The 27332-nt window shown below is 43.2% G+C and overlaps 1 protein-coding gene across 7 annotated transcripts in view; it reads right to left on the minus strand.

Moving 5' to 3' along the window:
• DCUN1D4 (defective in cullin neddylation 1 domain containing 4) overlaps positions 1-27131 on the minus strand; it is a 70525-nt gene extending 43394 nt beyond the window's left edge. For 3 of the 7 annotated variants that reach the window (XM_059671506.1, XM_059671500.1, XM_059671533.1), the window contains exons 1-3: positions 26969-27131; positions 2114-2184; positions 1897-1936 (exon numbers count right to left, since the gene is read on the minus strand). In XM_059671506.1, coding sequence (XP_059527489.1) covers positions 1897-1936; positions 2114-2184; positions 26969-27131 — 274 coding nt within the window. Of the gene's footprint in view, positions 1-1896; positions 1937-2113; positions 2185-26205; positions 26268-26499; positions 26519-26619; positions 26678-26968 lie in introns of those variants that run through there. The other 4 variants (XM_059671552.1, XM_059671562.1, XM_059671524.1 and 1 more) reach the window with 4 other exon arrangements.
• Between the last annotated feature and the right edge of the window lie 201 nt (positions 27132-27332).

Raw genomic sequence — 27332 nt, forward strand, 5'->3', positions numbered from 1 at the left:
GAAAATTTTATTTCAGCATTACTGGTCATAGCTAAAAGTTGAACACACTTAAATGTGTATCAATAGAAACATATCATGATATATCCATGAATTAGAAAACTATGCATTTATTAAAAAACAAAGCAAAAACTTTATAAATGCGCTACAGTATATCTCCAAGATATACTGAGTGACAAAAAACAAGAGGCACATGCAGATATACACTTGTTATTTGGGGTAAAAAAAAATGTCAATATCACCATCATCATCACCATCTGGGAAACAAATATAAGAATGTAAAAGTTACCTCTAGAGAGTCAAGTGTGTAGTAGTAGTGGGGATGGGAAATGGGGTAATGAAATGGGACAGAAACCTTCATTTTTTTGTTTTATACCTTTTCGACATTTTTTTTAAAACCATGTGCATACATTGCTTTTCAATTATTAAGAAAACTGCTCTTGACTGTCTTTGAATTGACTTGTATTTATTGAAATAAAGGGACACTCTGGCCTGCCTTCTAGAACACTCCTGGCAGTCTCTGCCCCTTATCTCACTCCTTCCCAGGAAGGAGGAGTTTGTGATCTCACTGGTGATCCAGGGATGAAGAACTGATCAGAGGGGCCCAGCCCTTCTGCGCCCCTTTCAGATGGACCACCCAGCAGAAGTCCAGCCCCTTCCTTCCACTGTCACAGTGGGGTTTAGAGAGGAAACAGAGGGAATGCTGGCCTGTGCTTATTTCGTTGTGGTGGTGATCGATGTAAGACTAGTATATACTAGTAATTCAGGTATATAAATACTGAAAAGCCTCTGCATTTTTGCTGCACAACTAAGCTGTGTTTTCCAACAAACCTGTTACTTCAATCTCCATCTTGCACCTAATTTTCAATTAATTCTGAACCAATTTGGAGGGCAGGATGGGAAGAGTTCTAAATCCCAACAACATCCAAGATACACTGTTAAATGAAAAAAGAATGATACTGTACTGTATAGTATATACAGTATGATCTCATTGATGCCAAATAAAAAAAAACACTACTATAAAAATATATGCATGTATAAAAATGTCTGAAAGATTAAACATTAAACTGGGGGAAGGTTGGATTGGGAGATGTGAGAGGACTGTCACTTTTTACTTCTAAATTTACTTTTAGGCTACTCAAAATTTACCAACAAGCATATAGTCATATATTATTGTGGTAATTCTCAAAAATTTTTAAATATACTTACATTTGTGCTGGAAGTTTTAGAAACTACAGATCAAGAGCAAGTTCTAAACTTTATGATTATCAACAGTTTAGAGAAGTGGTTTTCAAAGTGTGATCTCCTGCATCAGCATCTCTGGGAGCCTGTCGGATATGCAAACTGAGGCCCCACCCCAATCTACAGGATTAGAAACACTAGGGGTGGAACCCAGCAATCTGTTTTAACAAGTCCACCCGAGTGATTAGAATACTAACAGGGCTAGAGAATCATTTATAATAGTCAAGTTTCAATTTTCCCATTCGTAAATCCTCAGGACCTAGACAACACACACATACTCCCTACCTAGCTATCAAATCATTTTATCTCAATTCAACAAACACTTATGGAATACCTTTCAAACTGTATTACTGTAGTGACTTTTTAGTATGAACTAAAATACTTCAGCAGAGAAATGACAACTTGAAACCACTAGGGAGAATCCTCATCCCCTTTAAAGGGCCGGAAGTAGTCTGTCATAGCCAAGCCCCAGAACAGATTTCCCACTGAGAAGGAACCGTAAATGGCTGCCTCACACACTGGAAAAATTCTCAACCAAGTAGCAACTTGTTAATGGAATGTATTACCATGTTGAGCATTCCCTGCTAGTATTTCTCCTTTGTAACTTTAAATTAGGAAGGTTATTTAAAATTAAGTAGTATTAGCATTTACAGATACCTGTTTGGTGATCGTCTTGACCAACGTCTTCGGTTAGATTCTGCAAGAAATATGTTCACTATTACCAAGAAATCACACCATCACAACAAGTTTTAAAATTCAATATTTTCATAAATAGCTGATATCTTAATATCCGTAACCTAATTTTTTTTTATCAACTACATTTAAAACAACTATTTAAACAGCTGGTAGTTTTGTCATTGAAAGATTGACTTACTAGCTTATTAAGGGTGTGGTAGATCTTATGAATATTTGCCAGTGTTGAGAGATGAGAATTCAGCTGAAAGTCTTTAAAAAAGAAAAAGAGGAAAATTCAGTGTCATTTATTTCCCAAACTGCAAAGACTATAAAAAGAAGAAAGCTCAGATGTAATGATAAACAAATGTTTTGATACAACTGAATCTCCATTAACTTGATACTTATTAAGTAAAATACAACATGCAACTACTGACCTATCTCCTAGAAATAGTCTGACAATAAAGTTAAGTTCCCAACCAAATGTTCATGAAATTTTCATGTGGATTGTAAGGTAAAACAAAATACTTCAATAGTGATAAAATCCTACCAGCAATGAACCTAAACTTAATAGAAAAATATCAACAATGTTAGCAAATTAAACAAGTTATAGAAATAGAAGACAGATCTCAAATGAAACGTGTCGGCTTTCTCTTTCCTTTTCTCTTCCCAGAGTTACTAGCAAAACATCAAGCTCCCAACAAGAAAATAATAGAAAAGCATCTCAACTATTCAAGAGTTCTTACAATATATTTATTTTTTTGGCTCTAATACAACAGAGAAAGCAAAAAAAGGAATCTAAGCCCCTCCCCCTCCTATTAGTGAAACACAGACAAACCAAAGAATTATCCTGCAAACTCTGAGTCTGGTAGGCTGAGCCCTGTGATGGAATCTATGCTTACTTGTACCACAATATTCAATGTGCCACAGAAACACAGAAACAGAAATCACACTCAGAGAAACATAGCCAAAGCAAAGAATGCATCAGCTATTGAATCATCTCCTACAGTTGCAAAATTACACTCTAAGTCAGACATACGAGAAGAATTAAGTTGCTCCATCTTAGAATCCTGTACAATATAAAACTTTCAGTTAAACCGTTAGGCTTTTGAATTTCTAATGTCAAATGACTTTTATAAATTATGCCTGCATACATATTAGGCTATGTAAAAGTGAGACAGAAGTCTATAAATAATTTCATAAGCATCAACAGATGTATTTTCACAAAATATCAAGATTTACATTAGTTGCTTGTCTTTACTATCATAAAGGTTAGTCTTGAAAGTAACCTGGAAAAAATACTGCAACTCTCCAAATTATGCCATTCTGATAAAAAAGAAAAAAATATCACCCTTAATATTTGTAACCTAAATTTTTTATCAACCACATTTTACTTGGGACATGTATCAGATGCCAAGAACAAACCCAAGAGAAGACAACAATACAAGTTGTCTGTGCAGGAGGACTGGACTCTGGGCAGCTGCTTTGAATCTGGAAAGCAAGCTGATTTTCCTGCCAGTATTTAGAAAGCTTTGCTTTCTTTTCTAAATCATGGCAGGAATCCAGGTCTTGGCTGGCCTAACAGGGCAGAGGGGCCAGCAGGCAGCAGAGCCCTGACATTCACACTCCATTGTCAGGAGCAGCCAGCCATACATGGATGCTACACATGTACTGCTCCAGCCCACCTGGCCACAGCCAAACACCTAACAACACAGTTACAGCCAATGAGAATGTTCCATGAGTGTTTTTGGCTGAGAGACAAGCAGAATAGGGCCCCAGGCTCTAAATGGGTCTCAATATAGACAAGTGTTAATTGTTTGGCATCTAAATAGCTTCGCCATATTTAAAGTAAATGGTGACATAATGTGGCACAGAACCTTCTCCATCTTAATTAGTGCATTGCACAGAGAAGTTTTAAAGTATTAGGGGTGTGTGGGTGTATGTATATGTACATGTGGGTATTCACTTACTTATGTTTATATTTAATAAGCATGGATAGAGATCTCTAAAGCTAGAAGCAACATCTCTCTCCTGGCCTGCAAGAGGCAATGGGGAACTTAACCATACACCAACCCCTCCCCCTGAATCTACTACTGAGCCAAACTCTCCTTTTTATACTCCCAATTTAAAAACAGGAAGACAAATGATACATTCTATTATCATCTTGAACTTAAATCCTGAGTTAAATTCTTGCCCCCCGCCCCCCCAAAAAAGAACAAAAACAAAGACAGAAAACTCAAGGATCTGAATTCTTTTTTTTAACTGAGGCCTCACAGGAGGGAAGAGAAAGGGGCTTGCCAAAGATCATAGAGCAATGTGGCTTCCAGGCCATGCCCCGCTCCATGCTATAATTTTTCCCCCACTGATGTTAACTCAACTGTCAAAATTCACATAAGAGAATCTAAACAAAATCGCTAAATCCTTCTACACATACACACACATACATGTAAACACACATTCACACACACACAGTTCCTACCCAAATACTACTGTGCTTTAGTACCTCTCTCTGGACTCTGACAACTCATTTGAATCTTAGGTCTACCAGTTATTTAACCTAAATTTTGATGTCCTCGTCTGTAAAATGAGGTTACAAAGCTTAGGTGTGACAAACATTCATTACAATGCCTCGACCATACTAAGTGCTCAACAAAAGATATCAATTAGCACTATATTTGTTTATACCATTTTCCACACCACACAGCTATCTAAAATGGTCTAACTTCCATAGGTCCAATAAAGCCCCATCTCAGAAACTCCAAAGTTGGCGCTCTCTCCTCTGTGAATGAGGCACATGGCCTGGTACATCTCCAGAGCCTCTGGTGGCATTGCCATATTCATATACCATGATGTTCATAATGATAATCTCCACAACAAAATATACAGGAGCATTTAAGACCAGGTTCTGTACATGAAGTTTCATCTTACAGGCAAGGAGAGTAACAAGGTTCATTTCACAAATCACGAAATATAGTTCAGCAATTCTCCACTTCCTTATCAGATGTCAACTACCATCAACATCTCGTCATCACTTCACACACACACACACACACACACACACACACACACACACACTAAAAACAAAAGGAACTAGCAACATAAAAAAATTTTCTTTAGTTTCATGAAGTAGGAGGAGACACAAATTCAAGGAAAAAAGACAAAAATGGTCTTAAAAAATAAATCCACAAAAGTTAACACATATCAAATTTATGGTTCATCTGTTCAGTGCTCAGGGCAAGTAAATAGACTTTAAAATCTAAAACAGATTTCACATCCTCAAGGAATAGATGTTAAGGGTAAAGAGCAAATGCTTTACAGAGAACATACTTAGGAAAGCACTGATTCATAAAAATCTCCGGCTCATATTTCTATTCCAAAAGATAATGCTAGGCTAAGCCAACTTTATTCCATGATCAAATGGCTCTCCACAGGAAAGCAGCGACTGGGCTTGACTCTCCTGTGTGATAAGCAAACTCTATATTCTGTATTAAAAGCAAAAAATGACTCTGTAAAAAGGTACAGTCTGCTTGATAAATAGCTTGCCTAAATTATTTTCTGGGTATTTTTTAAATATCCAACAAAAGCTGACTGGGCATAAAGTTTCTGGTGCTTGTTTTTTTGCTTATTTTTATTACCATTTGCTGTGATCTATCCTATATAATAAAAGTCTAATATGCTGAGTGTCTGGTCAGCCATTCAACCAATCAAATCATAATATGCAAATGATATGCTAAGGCCGCTCAACTGCTCGCTATGATGTGCACTGACCACCAGTGGGCAAACAGTCGACCAGTCGCTATGATGTGCACTAACCACCAGGGGGCTGACACTCCAACCGGTAGGTTAGCTTGCTGCTGGGGTCCAGCCGATCAGGACTGAGAGAGACCAGCTGGACACACCCTGGAGCCCTCCCACGGTCTCTCCCCGGCTGGCCAACCTCCTGTGTCCCTCCCAGGCCCCGATCATGCACCAGTGGGGTCCCTCAGCCTAGCCTGTACCCTCTCGCAATCTGGGACCCCTCAGGGGATGTCGGAGAGCTGGTTTCAGCCTGATCCCGCAGGCAAGGCCGAGGGACCCCACTGTTGCACAAATTCATGCACGGGGCCTCTAGTCTAGCTATATAAAAGGCTAATATGCTAAGTGTCCTTCCCACCTTCCAACCGGTCGCTATGACACACAATGACCACCAGGGGGCAGACACTCAATGCAGGAGCTGCCAAGATGCACACAGAGAAACGGCACCGCGGAGCTAGCACACACAAAACAACACTTGGCTTGCCCCAAGTGGGACACAGGCCCTGCCACCACCCTGGAGCAACAGCCCACCAAATCGCAGCCGACACTGCCGAGACCCCATGGTGCAAAATGCAGCCCACAGCCCAGCCCAGAAACAGTTGCTGTGGGTGCCGGATAATGACATCACATAGCAACGCCAGCTTCCTCTCTCTAGCAACTAGCCTCCTTGCAGTTTCTTCAGCCCAGGAACCTGACTTGCTTTATAGCCAGGTGAAAACAATTACACTTTAACCAAATGTCTGTGAAGCATTTTCCTGTGCCTCATCTCATTTGATCCTCACAGAACTCCTGGAATACGTAGATAGGAGACTCAGTGGAATCCTTTTTTTATTATTATTAGCTGGAAAATGGAGATTTAGAAAGCTTAGAAACTTGACCCAACTGAAAAGAAGAAATGGTGGACCTTGAAAATGACTTCAGGTTTTTCTCATTGCGCAGAATATAGTCAAACACTGCTGCAGTTAAATATTTTATCCTTTACTCTCCCTGCATGATCTATCATAATAAATTGCTTCATATTGATATTTACTGCTGTGTTGCTGACAATTATCTGTAAGAGAAGTTGGGGTGCTTCACTGGGCTGGGAAAAAATTAGCTAAATCAGAAAGCAGGTCTAATTAAGCAAGTTTATTCTATATCTATAAAAGGCTAAGTTGACTCGCGCATGTGCAATACATATAAAGCTCTTGCTAGCACCAATCACACACATGTGTTTCCATCTGTCATTGTCAATCATGAATTTTGTTGATACTTCTATTATAGAGAAAGGGTGAACAGCAATATTAAAATATTTCTTCTAATTATTTTCCTTTCAATGTGCACGAATTTGTGCACCAGGCCACTAGTATAATATAAAAGAAAAAAATGAATGCCACTGAGAGGTCAAAGTCCATTCCCCCACACTACCCACAATATAGACAGAGATATATTCAAAATGAAACAATTATGGATAAGTTCAGACAATGGCTGTCAACCAAAAAAACATCAAATTTAAAAATTAACACTCCTAATAGAAGTTTACTTACATAAGAGGGTCAGAAACAATTTGAATGCATATAAAATCAAAACCTTTCCTTTAGCCCTGGCCGGTCTGGCTCAGTGGATAGAGCGTCGGCCTGCAGATTTAAGGGTCCCAGGTTCGATTCCGGTCGAGGGCATGTGCCTTGGTTACAGGCACATCCCCAGTGGGGAGTGTGCAGGAGGCAGCTGATCAGTGTTTTTCTCTCATTGATGTTTCTAGCTCTCTATTCCTCTCCCTTCCTCTCTGTAGAAAATCAATGAAATATATTTTAAAAAAAAAACCTTTCCTTTATACCATAGTCACTTGTAAGATACAGCTGGGAGGTGATCTCAATTATAACAGCAACAAAAAGCAATAATACACGTAAGAATAAACTAAAATATATAAAGTCAAATGAAGAAACAACAAAGTTTACTAAAATACATAAATGTAGCGATATTACATTCTTGAAATGGAATGACCCAGTATTGTAAATCAAACATATCTCCCTTTACTGAACTACACATTAAATGCAATCAAATTCCTATGCTTTGTGCCTCCCAGTTCCCCCCCCCCACGCCCCCCAAGAAAGAGGTGGGAAAAGGGAGGGAGTCAGGTAAGCTTGGCAGATTGGTTCTAAAGTTCATCTGAAAGAACCATCATGTCTACGGCCATACCACCCTGAACGCGCCCGATCTCGTCTGAAAGAACCATCATGCTAGACTTGCCAAGACATTGTTGGAAAAGAATGAGGAAGAACTTGCCCTATCAGATATCAATATATAGGGTAAAGCAGAGGTTGGTAAACCCTCTATAGAGGGTCAGATCATTAATATTTTGGACTTTCTGGGCAATATGTTCTCAGTTGCAACTACTTTGCCATTGTAGATCAAAAGCAACCATAAAAATACACAAACAAATGAGTATGGCTGTTTTCCAATAAAACTTTATAAAAAACTAGATGGACGCCCTAACCAGTTTGGCTCAGTGGATAGAGCGTTGGCCTGCGGACTGAAGGGTCCCAAGTTCAATTCCAGTCAAGGGCATGTACCTTGGTTGCAGGCACATCCCCAGTAGGGGGTGTGCAGGAGGCAGCTCATCAATGTTTCTCATCGATGTTTCTAACTCTCTATGCCTCTCCTTTCCTCTCTGTAAAAAATCAATAAAATATATTAAAAAAAAAAAAACACACACACACACACACACACACACACACAAAACTCGGCGGTGAGCCAGATTTGGCCCAAGGGCTGTAGTTTGCCACTGCCTGATATAAAGGCACAGTAGTCCCCCCTTAGCCATGGTTTTGCTTTCTGTGGTTTCAGTTGACCAGTCAACCACAGTCCAAAAATATTAAATGGAAAACTCCAGAAATAAAACAACTTAATAAGTTTTAAGTTGTGTGCCATTCCGAGTAGTAGCGTGATGAAATCTCATGGCTGCCTAGGATGTGAACCATTCCTTTGTCTAGTGTGTATTCACACTGTATAAGCTCATGCCCCTTTAGTCAGGTAATAGCCACCATCTTGGTTATCAGATCAACTGTCCTGTGTCATAGTACTAGTGTTTAAGTAATACTTATTTTACTTAATAATGGCCCCAAAGCTCAAGATCAGTGATGCTAGAAATTCAGATATGCCAAAGAGGAGCTGTAAAGTGCTTCCTTTAAGTGAAAGGGCATGTATGCCTAAGATAAAACATAGCCTCTATAGGGTTCGGTATTATCTGCAGTTTCAGGCACCCACCGAGGGTCTTGGAAATTATCCCCCATGGATAACAGGGGAATACTGTAGCAGTGATGGTGAACCTATGACACGTGTGTCAGAGGTGACACACTAACTCATTTTTTTGGTTGATTTTTCTTTGTTAAATGGCATTAAAATATATAAAATAAATATCAAAAATATAAATCTTTGTTTTACTGTGGTTGCAAATATCAAAAAATTTCTTTATGTGACACAGCACCAGAGTTAAGTTAGCATTTTTCAAAATGCTGACATGCCGAGCTCAAAAGGTTCGCCATCACTGCTGTATAGTAACTAAAATGTATGGTATGTGTGCAAGAAGATAAACCAATGGAAGAGTGTTGGTAAACATGTATGTATGTATGTATGTATGTAGAAGCACACAATCAATATATGATAAAATTGCATTTGAAATCAATGGGGAAGAGATAATTATTCAGTAAATACAGGGGCAACTAGCTAGCATGTGAACAAATTAAAGTTAATTCCAATTTCACCCAAAAGTTACTGATGGAAGGGGAAGGCATTCAAGGCAAAAGAAAAGTCCTTATCATGGACTTATCAGGGCTCTACACACTCTGCCTCTACCCCATCTATCCAATCTCATCTCCTACTCTTCTTCCCCTCGCTCTCTCCTCTCAGTCACAGTGAGCTTCCTGCTGCTGTGAACACTCCAAGCATACTCCTCCCTCAAGAGCTTGAACATGCTGTTCTCTTTGCCTTGAGCCCTGTTCCCTCTAATAATAATAGGGCTTGTTCTCCTATTTCATCAGACTGCCATTTAAATAGCACCTTCTTACAAATTATTGCCACACCCAACAAACAGGAATCCTTCTTTACTCTTTATCACTTTACCATGCTTTACTTCTCTTTATGTATGGCATTAGTACCAACTCATATGATATTATGTCATACTAGGGGCCCGGTGCACGAACTGGGTGTGTGTGTTTGTGGGGGGGGGGGGGGGGGAGTGTCCCTCAGCCCAGCCTGCCCCCTTTCACATACTGGGAGCCCTCAGGCGTTGACCCCCATCACCCTCCAATCGCAGGATTGGCCCCTTGCCCAGGCCTGACGCCTCTGGCCTAGGCGTCCGGCCCAGGCAGCAGGGACCTGAAGTGGCAGCGGCCCCGCGATCGTGGGCTCCGCTTTAGGCCCAGGCAAGGGGCCCCTAGCTCCTGGGACTGCCAGCTTTGACCGTGCCCAGCTCCCATCACTGGCTCCACCCCTACTTCCTGCTATCACTGGCCAGGGCGGCAAAGGCACCTGATTCTCCGATCATGGCTGGGGGGCAGGGCAAAGGCGGCCCCAGGGCCGCCTTTGCCCTGCCCCCCAGCTCTTAGCTCCCCCCTGGGTTTCCGATCACTGTCAGTGGCAGGGGGCTTCTTCCTGCTTTCCCTTTCGCCTCCCTGCATTGTGCCTACATATGCAAATTAACCGCCATCTTGTTGGCAGTTAACTGCCAATCTTAGTTGGCAGTTAATTTGCATATAGCCCTGATTAGCCAATGAAAAGGGTAGCTCGTACGCCAATTACCATTTTTCTCTTTTATTAGTGTTGATATCTGTCATCTTCCTCTACCAATAGAATGCAAGCTTCATGAAGGACTACTGTATCCCTAGTACCTAGAACAATACTTGGCACATATAGGTGCTCAAGGAATACTCAATGAATAACTGAATGCAGACACAAAGACACCAAGACCTAAATTCAGTATGTTTATAACATTTCAGCGCATCCAAACCATTAGAACTTCAAATGTGAGAAGCAGCATGGTGATAGAGACTCAAAAGGAAGGCGAAGGTAAGGGGGGGGGAAAAAAGACACTGAATCCTGCTTCAGAGTTTAGATTTAATCTCCTACAGACCAGCACAGGATATGCAAATGTAACAGATAAACATGTCACTTTCAAGAAGCAGCAATTCTACTCAATGGTAATTCATCTACAAGAGTTTTCCGTGAATACGAAAACAGAATTATGGCACAAGACTTTGAAGACATTTCACCACACTGAGCTAGTCTCCCAGGACCCTGAGGGTACTTAATCCACAGAACCTCTGCCATAGCAGAAGGCTGGTGAAGAAGTTTGAGAAGCACTGCTCTAGGTCTGAGTGCCATGCATATTGTTTAAATCAGGAGCATTTTAGGAAGATCATTCTATGACAAATGTATGGCATAAATGATAGGTGGCCTGGATTTAGAATGGCCTTTCATGAATACTACTGGAAGTGATTGAGGTGGGAAATAATTAGGGCCTTAAGTTAGACAGTGGCAGTAAAAGTGGAGAGGAGAAATCCTAAGTACAGTGAAACTACAGAATATCTACATTTAACTCATACAAATTCAACTTTGTTCACTTGGCAACAAAAAGGAGGGAGAGAGACAACATGAATCCCATAGCCGCTGGGTTTCCATGTGCCAATCACATTTTGTGCATCTCACATTATATGAGTCTAGTACTTAAAGATGTATTTTTCATAAAATGTGGTCCCTAAACACAAACCAGCTGCTTCAGCTGGTGTTCCACTGAAGAGCCAGCAATCTATTCCAATGCTGGAGGAAAGAACTGACTGTGCTGGATTTATCCGAGACAACCTCCAATGGGGCTCCTTCTGAAAGTATTTCCGGGGATATTTCTAATACGGGTGATTTTCACCTGACATACAGACTTTACAACTAACTTAGATGCAAAATGTGATTGCACTGTAAGGGAACCACTAAGACTGCATTCAGGAGATGAGAGAGAGGAGCTGTGTTGCATATCCTTTTGTCCACTTCTCATTTTATTAGCTCAAGTAGGTCAAACAGCTAGCTATGGCCAAGCTGGGAGTAAGTCACATCTTCTAATTGCCAATCCAAAGTCCACTCCCCGATGCTAGCTTATTTCTAATCAGAGCAAACATTGATCTATTTTCATGCTCCATAAAGGAAAAAAAGCAACAGCATTTCCCACCCAAAGATGTTAAAAAACAAGCACACAAACTTAGGGTAATATATTTTTTTAAGTTACAACAGGCAAAATCTAAAAACAACCTACCATCTTTTTTTAAAAAAAAGATATCATCAGTAACACCAATGTTATTTCTATTCAAAGTGCACTTCTTTCTTCTGGTCTCCAAAGATTGATGAAAGTATTTTATTATTAGCTAAACTCCAGTTGACCAATCAGGGAGCAATGCTCTCAGGTATAAAAGTTTTTAATGAAGCAATATGCACAGATATGTACTTAATAACTGCTTTTTGATGACAATAAAAATGATCAAATCAGTAAAGGCTTGGGGTGAGGAAGCCCCTGGACACTGAGGTAATGACAGACTAATGACCACATTATTGCCAAAAAAGTGAAATAGAATTGGACAAAATTAAAGATGATCAAAATCAGTACCCAATTCTAAATGTTTCTGAAACAGAACAAGACATGATCTAGTGTAGTAGGGCTAGGCCTCTCTTATTGGATGGGATTTAATATGGAATGCTTAGAGATTCTCTAAGCCCTGGGTGACATGGCCCATCCTCCTGAAATGCAATTTTACTCAGCGATACAAAAAAGGAAAATAATTTTGTTGTTAAAGCCAAGGGTGTGGTGCAGTTGAGAGCCACTGTTTAGGTTTGCTCTATCTCCTTCCTTCCAGAGAACAGTAGCCTTCTTTCCTATGGGCTTCAGACAAACAGAGGATGAGAATGTCAGTGATGTCAAGTGGAGAACCCCGCCCACATGCAAAGGACCTTTGATTTCAATCAGAGATTCTGGATTTGTTACTGCAAAATAAAAGAAAAAGAATCCAAGTCTTCAGCAAGCCCTTACAAAGCCCCACATAACCTACATTATCTGACCTAAGTCATCTCACTCCACTCCCACTCACTCCATTCCAGCCACACTCCTCTTGAATACTCAAGTGAATTCCTACCTCAGGGTCTTTGCATTTAAAGTGCCTTCTCTCTCTAAAACCTCTGATGCTCATCAGACCTGACAGGTTACTTGGTTTAAATATCTACTCAAATATCACCTGGTCAGAGAGGTCTCCTCTGACCTCCCTATCCAAACCAGCACCTCCACTCCCCACCAGATTTAGATTATTACATAGCACTCACCACTTTCTGATGCTTTTTTAACAGTTTTATTGAGATACTAGAGGCCTGATGTACAAACTTTGTGCAAGAGTAGGCCTTCCTTCCCCTGGCTGCCGACACCGGCTTCCCTATGGCACCCCAGCTTCATCTGGAAGGACATCCGGAAGGACCTAAAGTCTAATTAGCATATTATGCTTTTATTATTATATAGTTCACAAACCATACAACTCACCCTTTTTTAAAGTACGTAAGTCAATGGTTTTCAGTGTATTCACAGAGTTGTGCAACCGTCACCACAATCTAATTTTAAAACATTTTTATCACCCCGTTAGTAGCCACTCCCTATTTCTCCCCTCCACTCCTTGAGCCCTAGGCCATCATGAATCCACTTTCTGTCTCTATAGATCTGCCTATTCTGGACATTCTATATCAATGGAATCATACGGTTTGAGGTCTTCTGTGATCTTGACATTATTGTTTTATGTATCTATACTAATAAAAAGGTAATATGCTAATTAGACCAGCCATCTTCCAGATGTCTGACTTCCTTCCAAAGCCATGGAGGTGGGGGCTGAGGCAGAGGCAGTTAGGGGTGATCAGGCCGGAAGGGGAGAGCAGTTAGGGGCGAGATCAGCTGGCAGGGGGTTAGGGGTGATAAGGCCAGCAGGGGAGGGAAGTTGGGGGTGACCAGGCAAGCAGGGGAGGGCAGTTGGGGGGAGAACAGGCCAGCAGGGGAGGGCAGTTGGGGGTGACCAGGTCTGCAGGGGAGGGCAGTTGGGGGCATTAGGTAGGCAGACAGGTGAGTGATTAGGAGTCAGTGGTCCTGGATTGCAAGAGGGATGTCCGAGGGTTCCTGGATTGGAGAGGGTGCAGGCCGGGCTGAGGGACAACCCCCCCACCCAACCTCCATGAATTTCATGCACCAGGCCTCTAGTATTTACATATTTAAGCTTTGTCATTCTCCCTAGAGCTCAAGCTCCATGAGGACAGGGACTTTCTTTTGCATTGTTCTCTACTGTATCCCAATACATAGAACAGCAAAAGCCTAGCACACGACAGGTACCAATAAGCAGGGGAATGAATGCTTTAAAAGTATTCAGTCACTGGACTTAGCAAGTGGAAGTTACTCTGTAATCTTGGTGAAGATTTTGAAGCCAGAACTGAGGCCAGAATGAAGTGGGCTGAGGATTCAGCAGGGGAAGGGGGGGGGGGGGGGGGGAGAATGGACAAAATACGTGAAACATAAAAATCTTGTTCCAGAAGTGTTACTGTGAAAGAAAAACTAGAAATGCACGTGGGAGAGAGTGCAGATTTGGGTTTTATGACGTAGAGACTAGAACATGTTTAAAATGCTGGTACTAGATTTGCAACATTCTGGAAGTTGCTCAGTGTCCTGGAAGCCAGAGTGTAAAAAGCAGGTCAGATCACAAGTCAGCCCAGATCTGCATATGAGCTCAAACGTGTGATTTTAAAAGAAAAGCACAAAATACAATTTTAAGTAATAAAGATCATTAAAATTGAGTTCTACCTCAAAATGACTTGGAATATAAAATCTACCATAAAGTGAAGCCTAGTGTTTTATTTTTTGACACTATAAAAAGTAGTGTTTTAAATGATCCACAATACCAATTTACATCTTGGCATACTGATTGATAGTCATTTAGCTATATGAGATGGAACAGGCATACATCTCATTTGTAGAAACAAATGTATTCCTATTTGAGAACAAATTATTTAAATACAAAGCTGTGAAATGTTTTCCATATTGAAAAAATAGGAAAAACCAAAAGCTATGTTTGTGGGTCAGCTTCACTAAAACCTTGAATGTGGTAATCCTATATAATAAAGTGGTAATATCCAAATTGACCGTCACACCCTCGCACAAGATGGCTGCCCCCATGTGGTCACAAGATGGCTGGCAGGGAGGGCAGTTGGGGGCGACCAGGCCTGCAGGGTAGGGCAGTTGGGGGCAATCGGACTGGCAGGGGAGCAGTTAGGCGTTGATCAGGCTGGCAGGGGAGTGGTTAGGGGGTGATCAAGCTGGCAATTAGTGATCAAACTGCAGAAGCAGTTCAGGGCAATCAGGCAGGCAGGCAGGCGAGTGGTTGGGAGCCAGCAGTCCTGGATTGTTGGGCCTAAATGGGCAGTCAGACATCCCCCGAAGGGTCCCAGATTGGAGAGGTTGCAGGCTGGGCTGAGGGACAGCCGCCCCCCAGTGCACAAATTTCATGCACCAGGCCTCTAGTCTCTTTATAAAATGGATGATAATATTGCCATCCTCATAAGGGTTAAATGTGCTGCAATGTGCTTAGAACAGTGCCTGGCACCGGGTGAGAGCTACCTGTGTGCTGGCTGTGATGTCACATGGCGAACAGGAACGGTCTGCACTCCCCGCCCAGTGCAGGGCCCAGGAAGAGCTGCTGAAGCTTTGAGCCCTCTCCCCCAGTTTAAACCAAACCCAACTTACTAATTAAGCTACTTAAGCCCAATCCAGTGACTGCACATCAGAATCACCCTGGGAGCTAGAAAAAAATGCCAGTGCCAGGGCCCTAATCCAGATCAATAAAATAAAAATGGGGCGGGGGGAGGGGGGGCACACACACACTGATCTTTTCTCAAGCAGCCCAAGTAATTCTAATGTGCAACCAGAGAGTTGAGTTCTGTTCCCACCCTTGACTCAATCCCCAAACTGCTGGCAGCCAATCTATTCCTGGAACAACCTCAGCACAAAGCAGACAGGAATCCAACTCATTCACAAGTATGTGTGTGTGTGTTGGGGGGAAGGGGGGTGAGAGATCAAGACTCAGGGAAAAGATTACAAAGCTGAAAAGCCAGGCAAAAATGAAAAGTAACAAAGTAGCAGTGATGAAGGTGTTAAATCACCTCATTGTCATCAATAAATATTTGCTATTTACCAGGCACAAAGCCAAAAAGGTACTGGAAAGGGGAAAATCACTACAGTGGGAAGCAGGTCATCTTAGGTGACTCAGCGTTTTCCCTAAACACAAGATCCAAAGTTAAAGCCATCCAAGCACACCACTGCTGGCTTTTTCCTAACTCTCTCACAGGACCCATAAAACAGGCTGGGAGGAGAAACCATCGCACCCTATCTTCCACCTCACAGCCTGTGCCTGCAGCAGCCATCTCCAAGGAGTCGGCCACTTCAGGACACCCAGTCTGGCTGCACTCCAAATGTGACAAGGTACAAAAGGCCCTAGATTCATTCCCTTCACCCCACTCTCCCACTGAAGAACACAGATCCACTCCATAGTTCAGAGTAAAAAAATCATTCTTTAACCTCACTAATGTTTTAAGAGCCCAGATTTAGGTTCAAGAGTGCAGCTTTGGCATCAGAAAGCCCTGGGGTAGAGTCGCAGCTCTGGGGCATCCCAGTTGAGTGACCCTTCTCCTACCCAACCTTATTGTGTCTCAGTGTGTTCATCTGTTCAGCTGAAATAACAGGACCCTCTTCCCAAGGCTATTGTGAGGATTAAATTAGACCATGCATGCCAAGCATTTAGCACAGTCCTGGTCCATTCCTAGGCAAATATAAAGGTTCATTATTTTAATCCCTATTATTATTGGAACGTGAAAGAGCCTAAAACAGACTGAATCTAGAAGATCACAAAGTAAAGACAGTGGCTGGTGTGCAAGTGGTTAGAGCGTTGCTCCTCACACCAAAGAGTCTCAGGTTCAATTCCTGGTCAAGGACACCTGCATGGATTTTATGTTCAATCCTGGTTGGTGCGCATGCGCAAGGCAAACAATCAATGTCTCTCCCACATGGATGTTTTCTCTCCTCCCTCCCTCCCACTCTCTCTTAAAAAAAAAAAAAAAAAAGTGCCCTAGCTGGTTTGGCTCAGTGGATAGAGTGTCAGCCTGCAGACTGAAGGGTCCTGGGTTCGATTCCAGTCAAGGGCACATGCCCAGGTTGCAGGCTTAATTCCCAGTAGGGGGCAGGCAGGAGGCAGCCAAGTGATGATTCTCTCTCATCATTGATGTTTCTATCTCTCTCCCTCTCCCTTCCTCTCTGAAATCAATTTTTTAAAAAGAAAGTAAAGACAGGGTAGAAGAGATGATAAGATAATAAGGCCTTAAAAACACTGGTCTTAAAACCACTGACTTCAATAGCCGGGACTTGAATGTACAACTATCCTCAGCTTTCTGTTTAATGAAGAACAAATAATCTAATTTTGCGAATGGCATTTGTAGAAAGAGATCTTAAAGGGAAAAAAAAGATTTAAATTCACCCTCAACAGAAAAAGAAAAAAATGTCAAAAATGTTACACAAAAACTACATTAGTAGCTCTACTAAAAGGTAAGCTTTATATTTTCAGGTTTCTCTGAAATGTTGTTCAATATCTCTGAAATATATCTAAAGCTAAAAGTGAGTTAAGAAAATGTATGAAGCCTTAGCCTGGCTCAGTGGATAAAGTTTGGCTCAGTGGATAAAGTGTTGGCCTACAGACTGAACGGTCCTGGGTTCAATTCCAGTCAAGGGCACATGCCCAGGTTGTGGCTTGATCCCCAGTTTGGGGCATACAGGAGGCAGCCAATCAATGATTCTCTCTCATCATTAATGTTTCAATCTCCCTCTCCCTTCCTCTCTGAAATCAATAAAAATATTTTTTTAAAAAAAAGAAAAAATATGGAAATACTTTTTCCACAATTAGAATCCACTTTTAAATGCCTACTGTCATGGCAAGTAAGATGCCTGAAATGAGAAAATTGAAGGGGGGGGGGGGGGGGGGAAGGAATTCATCCTGTTGGGACCCATTCCAAGAAGAACAGAGCCAAAGCCAAATGTAGATAATCATATCAACCTGCTTTGCTGTCATCATTCACAGGCCAGTGAGAAAATATGGAATTCCAATATACCTGCAGGTTTACCACAAGGGTTACACCAAAAGCACAAATAAAATGCTGAGTATCACTTCACCGGAAGTGGTGGGACATCTAGACCCTGGAGTCAGAATGCCTGAGTAAGAATCTCAACCCACCATTTACAAACTGTAAAGAGTTAACCTGAGAAGGTTAATTAACCTTTCTGCACCTCAGCTTCCTCCTCTATAAAATGGGGATAATAATGGTACACAACTGACTTCAGAGGGTTGCTGCAAAGCAGTTGAGCCAGCCCAAGAATTATCACCAGTGCCCATTCCCCTTTGTTCCTGCTCTCTCCCTACACCCACCTTCTGACCTCTCTCTTCCCTTCTCTCACTTCCTGGTGCCTCTTTTCAACCCTCTCCCATGTAGCTCCAGCCCACCCTTCCTTCTCCTCTCCCCTTCACTCAGCCTCCCAAACTCCCATCCCGCAGCCACAATCCTAGGTACTCTCACCCATGCTCCTCCCTCTACTTGGAGAGCAACCCTCCCACCTCACCAACCAGCTGCACACAGATCCTTTTCTTCATATAATAAAACTTCAAAAACTATACCCACATGACAGTTGCTAACCCTTCTCTGAAGTCTGATTTTAATGACGCCATATTTATTCCCAATACACCCTGGCACTCATCTAACCCAGCAACCATCGCCCCGTACTTCCACGGTCCATTACTTCTCTGCCTCTACCACTTAACCTCCTAGAAGGAAGCTCCTTAAACACGGGGACCACCCAACTCAGTCATGTTTGTTACAGCAGTGCCTGGCAACAAGAAAAACCTCAATGTTTGGTGAATGGCTGAGTGAGGAAATGCCTCACTCACTTGGTGGTTCTTACATCTCTTTTCCTCTCCAGGCTCTCCTTTTAAAGCCTAAAAGGAGACTGTCATTACCCAGGGATCATTAGCAACAAAAACAGAAAAGTGCCAAGCACTTCTCTAAACACTTTTGAGTTTTACCTCCTTTAAGCCTTCAGATCACTTTTGATCTTTCCTCCTCCTCCTTTCTCCTCAGTCCAACCCCAACTCCACTCTCAGCACACCAGCTTCTTTGCTGTTCTTCTGTACAGGCCTGTTCCCCTCTTAGAGCCTCAGCATGTGTGTTCCCTCTGCCTGGAATGCCCCTCATCTCCATCAGGTCTTATCTTAAAACCTTCACAATCAGGTCTTCCCTGACCATGCTATTAAAATGACAACACCAGTACAGATTTTCAAAATTTATCAAACTGTATATTTAGTATACATTCAATTTTATAACATGTAAACTATACTCAATAAAGTTGATTAAAAAGCTACTAGAACTATCAGATAGGAATTTTGGCTAAACAAATATTCCTCCAAAAATAGCCACAAATGTTATTCCCACAGCTAATATTCTCAAGTCAGATCCGAAAAGATGCACAAGAAGTAATGCAACACAACATCTCTTCTTCTTTTTTTTTGGGGGGGGGGGGGGGCAGGGGAGGGAGGAGGATGAGACAAAGAGGTGATTAGGGAAAGACAGCAATAAAGAGTTCCATATGATGACATCCAGGGGGGACACTGATGTGTGTGTCTGAGTCCTGCCTGATCACCACCAGCAAAGGCAGCCCCACAAGTGACATCGCTTGTGTGCTCCTTCAGTCCTAAGTCACCTGGAGCCAGGACGCTTACACTGAACCAACCAGGCAGATCACTGCTCTCGACAAGGGCCTCTACCCAGAATTGACCCATGACAGGTCTGGATGTTGAATTTGTCAGAAGTCTCAGTTGTGAGCATCAGAAATCAATTAGCTAATTTAAACTCAATAGTGATTTGTTTTTCAAAGGCTATTGGACAGTTCACAGAATTTCTGAGGAAATCCGGACAACCAACTGCATCAGCTACACAACCAAAACAATGCCTAAGGGCACACAGCAGAGTGCACCATCTACCCAGCCAGGGCCAGCCTGGCCCCTGGGACCACAGTCTCCAAAGACTCTAGAAATAGAAATAGCGATAGCACAGCTGCCACCACTGTCCATCATCCTCTCCAAATGGCCTGTAGGTACTCCCTGCTTCTTCCCATCACAAGCCTCCAGCTTCAGAGTCACACTCGGGGTGGGTGTGTCTGTACAGCTCTGCTGGAAAAGGTAAGAATTCCCCAATCAGAGGAAGAGCCAGGTCCAGGGCCCACCACAGACACAAATGGATGACACACCATCTCTCTGAAAACTGCTGATATAGATCAGTAATGAACGGTTCTAAAAAAAAAAAAATATTCACAAGAAAAAATACTCAAAGACAGAACTAAAAAGAATCATACCCAGAGGTAATGCTATTTGGGAAGGGTGGGGTCTTTTTCATATTATTTAGTGTTTTACTCAGTATAGTAATTAGTCTCAAAAACTACAAGCTTACCTTCTAGTTTGAATATAACTCATTAACGTTTTCTAATTAAAAGAAAAAATTCAAACCTGAAGTAGCAGATAGTTTGTTTAAATAGTGAAATGATATGAAAAATATTCTTAGAGCTGAAATTGTCATGCAATAATTGCTAAAATACATGATTCTACTTAAAATGTAGTATTTCAACACCTTCTACTAGAGAGGGAAGGGGGGTGGGACTGGATAGAGGTGGGGGGAGGGGAAGAATGGGGACATCTGTAATAGTCTCTACAATAAGCCCTGGCCGGTGCTTAGTGGTTAGAGCACTGGGCCTCGGACCGAAGGGTCAATGGTTCAATTCCAGTCAAGGGCACATACCTGGGTTGCAGGCTTGTTCCTGGCCCCAGTTGGGGTACTTGCTGGAAGGCAACCATTGATGTGTCTCTTTTACATTGATTTCCTCTCTCTCTCTCTCTCTCTCTCTCTCTCTCTCTCTCTCTCTTCCTCCTCCTCCCTTCCATCCACTCTCTCTAAAAAATAAAATATCCTCAGGTGAGGATTAAAAATAAAGTAAAAATAGGTAAACAAAATGTAGTGTTTTGATACCTTCTACTTAAAACATAAGCCACAAATTATAACCTCTTTTATAGCCACAAATATTTTTAAATGTTTTGCTTAAAAGACTAATTCTCAAGAGGTACTTCTAACCTGAATCTCAGAATAAGAAAAAAGAACAAGCTATGAAAAGCTATTAACACTAATTCAAGCTGATCAACTATAAAAAGACATCAGCATTAATGTCAGATTCTCAGAAAATTCAGTTCCAACTAAGAAAGTTTACTTTCTAAATGAAGAAAGCCTTTCACTGACTGAATGTATTGGTAATATTCAGAAATAAAACCTTAAGACCAGAAATAAAACCTTAAGACAAAAAAAGGGAAAATGCAGAAACACTCGAGGTCCCTAATATCAGCCCTGTTAAGCCCTGCCTTAGCCTCCTCCACACAGGACCATTCGATGCCAGATCTGAAATGCACACATGTACTTTCCCCATGCAGACTCCTAGTTCCTCAGTACATTAGCATTTTATTCTCTCTTTAAGAATTTCTCCATGCCATTGACATTCCTCAAAACTGATATATGCATGCATTTTAAAAGAAATATCATTTAAACCGGTCTGCATATGGCTGACTTTGTCAAAAAAGGCACAGATAAATGAAAGTTAGCATTCCCTGAAGAAAAAAATCTGAAGATAATGAAAGACAACTAGAAGCAGACTGGATAGCAGAAGGAAGAATTACAATTTTCCAGATAATTCACAAACTATTCAAGAGTTAACCAGCTAAATTCATTCAATACATATATATAATGACCTAAGGAAGACATCACGCTGGACAATAAAGTGGATACTAAGTAAGACATAGTCCCAGATTTCAAGGGAGTAATAATCTAATTGGGGAGGGGAACAAAAAGTAAACAAGCAGCTATTGTTATGTAAGATAAAGTTGAGAAGAGAAGTAAACAGTACTTTGGAGATTCAGTGTAGGGAGAGAGTCTTACTAGATAAGGGAACAATGAATACAATAAAGAAAAGTTCCATAAAAAGTAGCACTGAGCACAGTAGGCAGCAGAAATCCAGGGGAAGAAATAGCTTAAACTACAGAAACTGGTTCAAACCCAGGTTCTGATGAGTATGTATTTCAGTAAGCAACTGGGAGCCCTCAAGTTTTCTAGGTAGGGGAATGGAAAGGACAATGATTCAACTGCTGATAGAAAAGATAAATTTACAGGAGGCTGAGCAAGGGAAAAAGATTACTGGTTATCCTATATCCTATATAATAAAGGGCTAATATGCAAATTGACCAACCAGTCAATATGAAGCACACTAACCACCAAGGGGCAGACGCTCAATGCAGGAGCTGCCCCCTGGTGGTCAGTACGCTCCCACAGGGGAAGCGCCACTCAGCCAGAAGCTGGGCTCACAGTTGGCAAGCACAGTGGCAGTGGTGGGAGCCTCTCCCACCTCCGCAGCGCTAAGGATGTCCGATTGACCGGGCCTAAGCTGTCAAGCAGACATCCCTCAAGGGCTCCCAGACTGAGAGGGCACAGGCCGGGCTGAGGGACTCCCCCCCACCCGCATACATGAATCTCATGCACCAGGCCTCTAGTTATAAGAAAAGATGGATCAGCTCTAAGGTGATGATAACAGATAGATACCAGAGGGAACAGGCATGGGAAGATATGCAACCTCTTTTCCAATACTGACCAGGGAAAGAGAATGAGAAATGTCTAAGCTTCTAGCTTTGTTATTAAATGAATTGTGGTTACATTACCCAAATGAATAAAATTCATTGGCTTTGTTTTTCTCTTTGTTTTGCCTACTAAGAAGCTCAAAGCCAAATACATGGCCTATTTCGAATATATGGCAAGCATTCATGTGCAGCCTGTAAATCTATAGTTTATTTTCTTTTAACAGGATTTTAATCTATATTTCATAGGTCACGTCTAATTATTTTAGAATGAGGCAGAAAGTAAATTAACAGATAAAAAGACTGAGACCAAGCCACGGACAGTTAGACAAAGTAGCTGGTTCAGGGATATAACCTTCAGGCGGCCAACCCAGGGCATTCTCCTCACCCTTCTTTTCCACCCTACCAAAGGCCATATCCCATGACAGAAGCTGAAAATGCCAGATTTCACTTTCTCAACCTCCCTCACAAGTAGCAGTGGCATGAAATCCGTTCTAATTAATAAAACTGAAGAAGTCTCCAAGGTGACCTTCTGGAGAGGACTCCTCTCTGTTTAGAGGAAGTTGTAAGTAAATAAACTCCTTCCCTACCTATCTTACATAGGCTTGCCGTCTGGTGCTGCAGCAACCACTTTGCAAACATGAGGCAATGAGCCTGAGACTTTTGATAAGCCAAAATACTAAATATAGAAGAAAAGGATGCAAAGAGTATAGATTCTTAAGTTATCATTAAGATGCTGCACCATCCTTAGAATCTAGACAAGAAGTCGTCGTATTGCTAGACTTCTTGCTACTGGAAAATAAGCTCTATTATTTAATTCATTTTAAATTGAGCTGGGTTACTTGCCAAAGGCATCCTAATTGAAAAAGAGGTCATCACAAGGTCAATTTCTGACAGGTTGATTTTTAACTGCTGAGTTAACAATATTATTATTATTGAGATGAGACTAACCCAAACATACTACTAGTATGGTCAAGAAGAAAGCAATAAGCTAATAAAAGCTTCTGGGAGCAGTTAAAGATAAAAACAGAAAATTATTAATAACATTTTTAAAATGTCATCACATGTTAGTAAGGGCTCTTCTTAAAGGCAGGAACAGAGGAAGAAAAGCATAACTGTACAGAAGTACTCTAAGGTAGAGAAAATTAGGGAGACTTCCTTTTTTGGCAATGTTATAGACAAGGGAACCAAAAAATCCTTCCCAATATAAGAGAGTCCAAAAAGTCTGGGTAAAGTGTAAGAAACATCTGTTTAAATGCATAGCTAAGTTCACAAGAAAATAAAGGACTTCTCAAATGGCCAAAAATCAAGGAACCTAAAAACCAGAGCAGAAAGTGTAAACTGCTAATGTACAGAAACCTAGAGTTTGGAGGGCTAGGGTAGGGGGTGGGTTGTATGTGTGTAAAGGATACCTGTGCCCTTTGGAATGTAATAGAAAAAGAAAAGAGGAAGGAAATGACTAACCTAATATTTTCTTTAAAAAACACCATCTCGAAGACAATTACAACTATTATTTTCAACCTCTTATACTTTACCCTTTATGAGAGCTATTTCCAGGATTAAATGTACATTTTAAAAAAAAAGTCCATATTACATATTTACATATCACAAAGGATTTCCTGGATATTTTACCACAAAGACACAAATCATTTCTCCCAAAAAAACACACACTAACCAATTTTTCAGCTATTATGAAAAGATCCATCATTAAATCAAGTACTCAAGTCCCGTATATTTGTAACCATACTAAAAGGTTTCCAAATCTTGGGACTTTTTGGTAAAATTTTTATCATTAGGGTCATTATAATATTCTTCTAGTGACTATGTTACCAATAGTTTCAAAAATACCACATAAGCCCTAGTCAGTGTGGCTTAATGATTAGAGTTTAGACCCATGGACCGTTTTTAGGGTCGTGGGGTGGATTCCTGGTCAAGGACACATACTGGGTTCAGGTCCAGATGTGTGGGGGAGGCTACCAATCAATGTGTCCTTCTCACGAGTTTCTCTCTCTCCCCCTCCTTTCCTCCCACAATCTCTAAAAAGAAATCAATGGAAAAAATATCCTCGGGTGAGGATTAACCAAAAAAATACATCACATAAAAATGATCTATCATCTCTGAGCTAATCTTATGGGCCTCTCTATATTACAGATTTTTTAAATCATTGCATATAAATGGTAAAGGGAACCTGCAAAGGATGTAATGTCTGAGGAGTCTACAGACTAATATGGTCTCATATTATAAAGTCAGGTAAAAGAAATTACAGGCCACAGCAAAAAGACAACAAAAAACACACACCATGAAAACCTCTAAAGGTCCTCCACTGAGTTTACCTTCCTCTACTAGTCTATTTGCTTCAGCTTCTTTGAAAACTGAAGACATATTGCCTTTATTTATCTTCACATTTTCATGTTGGCTTTATGAATGGGACCACTCAATTCCATTAAGCCACCTCCATCACTCAATTCAAGTTCATCTTTTCTCAAAAAATCTCTTCATCCGTGGACAATCCAAACAACCCAAGAAATACGAACACATAATATATATAACCATCACAAGGGTCACATTTGTCTCCACTGCATCCCCATATTTATAGAAGGTATACCTTTTATACCTTTTAACCTAGTGTTTACACACAACCATCCTAAAATGCTGCTTTATATTGCGCTGTATCTGGAATGTTTTTCCAACAACCTATGTGCGATGGTTCAAGACTAAGCATTTATTCTACAAATAAGTCCACCACATGCAGGGGGAAAATAACCAAGTGTCCGGGATCAAGAACCCAAGTGTGAAAGCACTGCACTTGCTTGGTTCTACCCCTCCCACTGACAAAGGGAGACGGTCTAGTGACCCTCGTCTTGTCCCAGTGGACAGAAGAGCCTCCCAAGAGCACTCTGGGGTCCGCGGGGAATAAAGCACGAGTTAGCAGAGAAGGGAGGCTCCGAGGGGCGCGCTGCATTCTGGGACTCGTTTCCACAGTTACCCACGTGCACCCAATCCAACCGCGAATAGGACTACAAGTCCCAGAATTCCATAGGACCGCCTTTCCCCTTCACACCCGGCAACCGGAGCCAGACCCTAAAGGAAACCCCTAAAGCGCTGGGGAAGGTCCGGCCTCCCAGGCGCTACGCGGGGTCTCAGACCCCGAGCTCCCTTGCAGGGACGCGGGTCCCGAGGCACCTGGCGACCAAATATTAGAAAACTGCGTCACAGCCTGCCAAATCCAGGGACTGCCGGGGACCTCGACACCCCCCCTACGCAGACCACCCTCCACCGGGCCTCCAGGGCCCGACCTCGCCGGCTCCCCCCGCGCCCCTACCCCACCTCCCAGTCCGACAGCCGGGGCCCGCACCAGCGCTGACCTCGCTACCCGCCGCTCCGGGGGAATCGCGGCCGGCGCCAACCTCGGGGCACTTCCCCCGCCCCCTCCTCCTCACCCCGCCCCCTTCGCTCTCCACACCCCGAAGCTCACTCCAGAGACCCTTGATGGGGGATAGGGGAAACATCTCCCCAAAACTCACCTGGCCCACCACCCCCGACCCCTAAGCTCTGCACCGACGGAATCTAGACATGACAGCCCACACCCCTGCCCCTCCCCACCCCCATGGCCTCCCGACTAGCTCTTCACCCGCACCGCACCTCTTTTACCCCGGCCCCCATCCTGTACCCCAAACCCTCGGCTCCTTCCTCTCCTCTTACTCACAATGACTCTGCCTTCCCAGCACCTGCTCCATCCTATTACCCCCAGGTGCCACTCCCAGTTACCCCAGCAGTCTTCCAATGCCCCTCCGCCCGCCGGACTCCCCAACTATCCCATCGCGCCCCAATCCCTCCCACCATCTCGCTCTCCCGTTACATCAGCCCTCATCTCGGTGCCTGCCCTCCGGCCCCGCTGGGCCGCTGCCCCCATTCCCCCACCCCATTGTTCCCCCCCCCACCCCCGCCAAGCAGCCCTTCTTCCCATTGTCCCCGCCCCCGCGCTCCCCCGAGCACTCACCCGCCTTTCTCCCCGAACCGCCCGCACCGCACCGCTCGGCTCAGCCCCGAGGAAGCCCTCACCCCGGCGCCCCGCTCGCTCGCTCCCTCACTCCCCCTCCCGTGCCACCCCCAGGCCTGCCTGCTAGCGCCCGCCACCGCTTCCAGCTCCATTCACCCCAGACACTCGGGTCCCGGCCCTTCATCTCACGTCCCGCCCCCCCTCCCCCCAACACTGAAATAGAGCCAGTCCCCACCCCCCTCACCTCCGCCCTCCCCTAGCAGGCCGGCCCCTTCCCCCCCACGCCCGCCCCCGCCCCGCGCTGCCCAAGGCGGCACCGCCCGCCCCGGCCCCGGGAGGGGTAGGGGTGGCTCTCGGGCAGGGGCTCCCCGCGCGCCTCAGGACAGGAGGCGCAGGCACTGCGAGACCCGAGTGGAGAGTGTGGGCAGCCCCCCGGCCCCGACCCGCTCGCTCCCTCGCTGTTACTCACTGACAGCGGCAGCATCCGAGTGCATTTTCGGACAGCTCACACCCCGCTGGCCGCCCCGATCCCGCGCTCGCCTCGCGGTATCCCCACCGGCTCGCCGCACCTCGGCTGGGAGCTGAGGACCCGCCGCCAGGCACTCGGGCCCCGCCCACCTCGCCTCCTCCATTGGATGAATCTCGGCTGAGGAACCGCCCCTCCGCGTCTCTCATTTGACGAAAGGCGTGTAGAGCGCGCCGTTCTGGAGCGGTCAAAGAGGCCCCGCCCCCTGGAGTCCAATGCGATTGGTCCGGGCTCCTCGTCCCCGTAACGCCCCTGGCGGAGACCACGCTCTGGAGGATCAGGTTGGTCCTGGCTGCTGTCACTCAAC

Source organism: Myotis daubentonii, chromosome 1 (assembly GCF_963259705.1).
Source record: "Myotis daubentonii chromosome 1, mMyoDau2.1, whole genome shotgun sequence".
NCBI lineage: Eukaryota > Metazoa > Chordata > Mammalia > Chiroptera > Vespertilionidae > Myotis > Myotis daubentonii.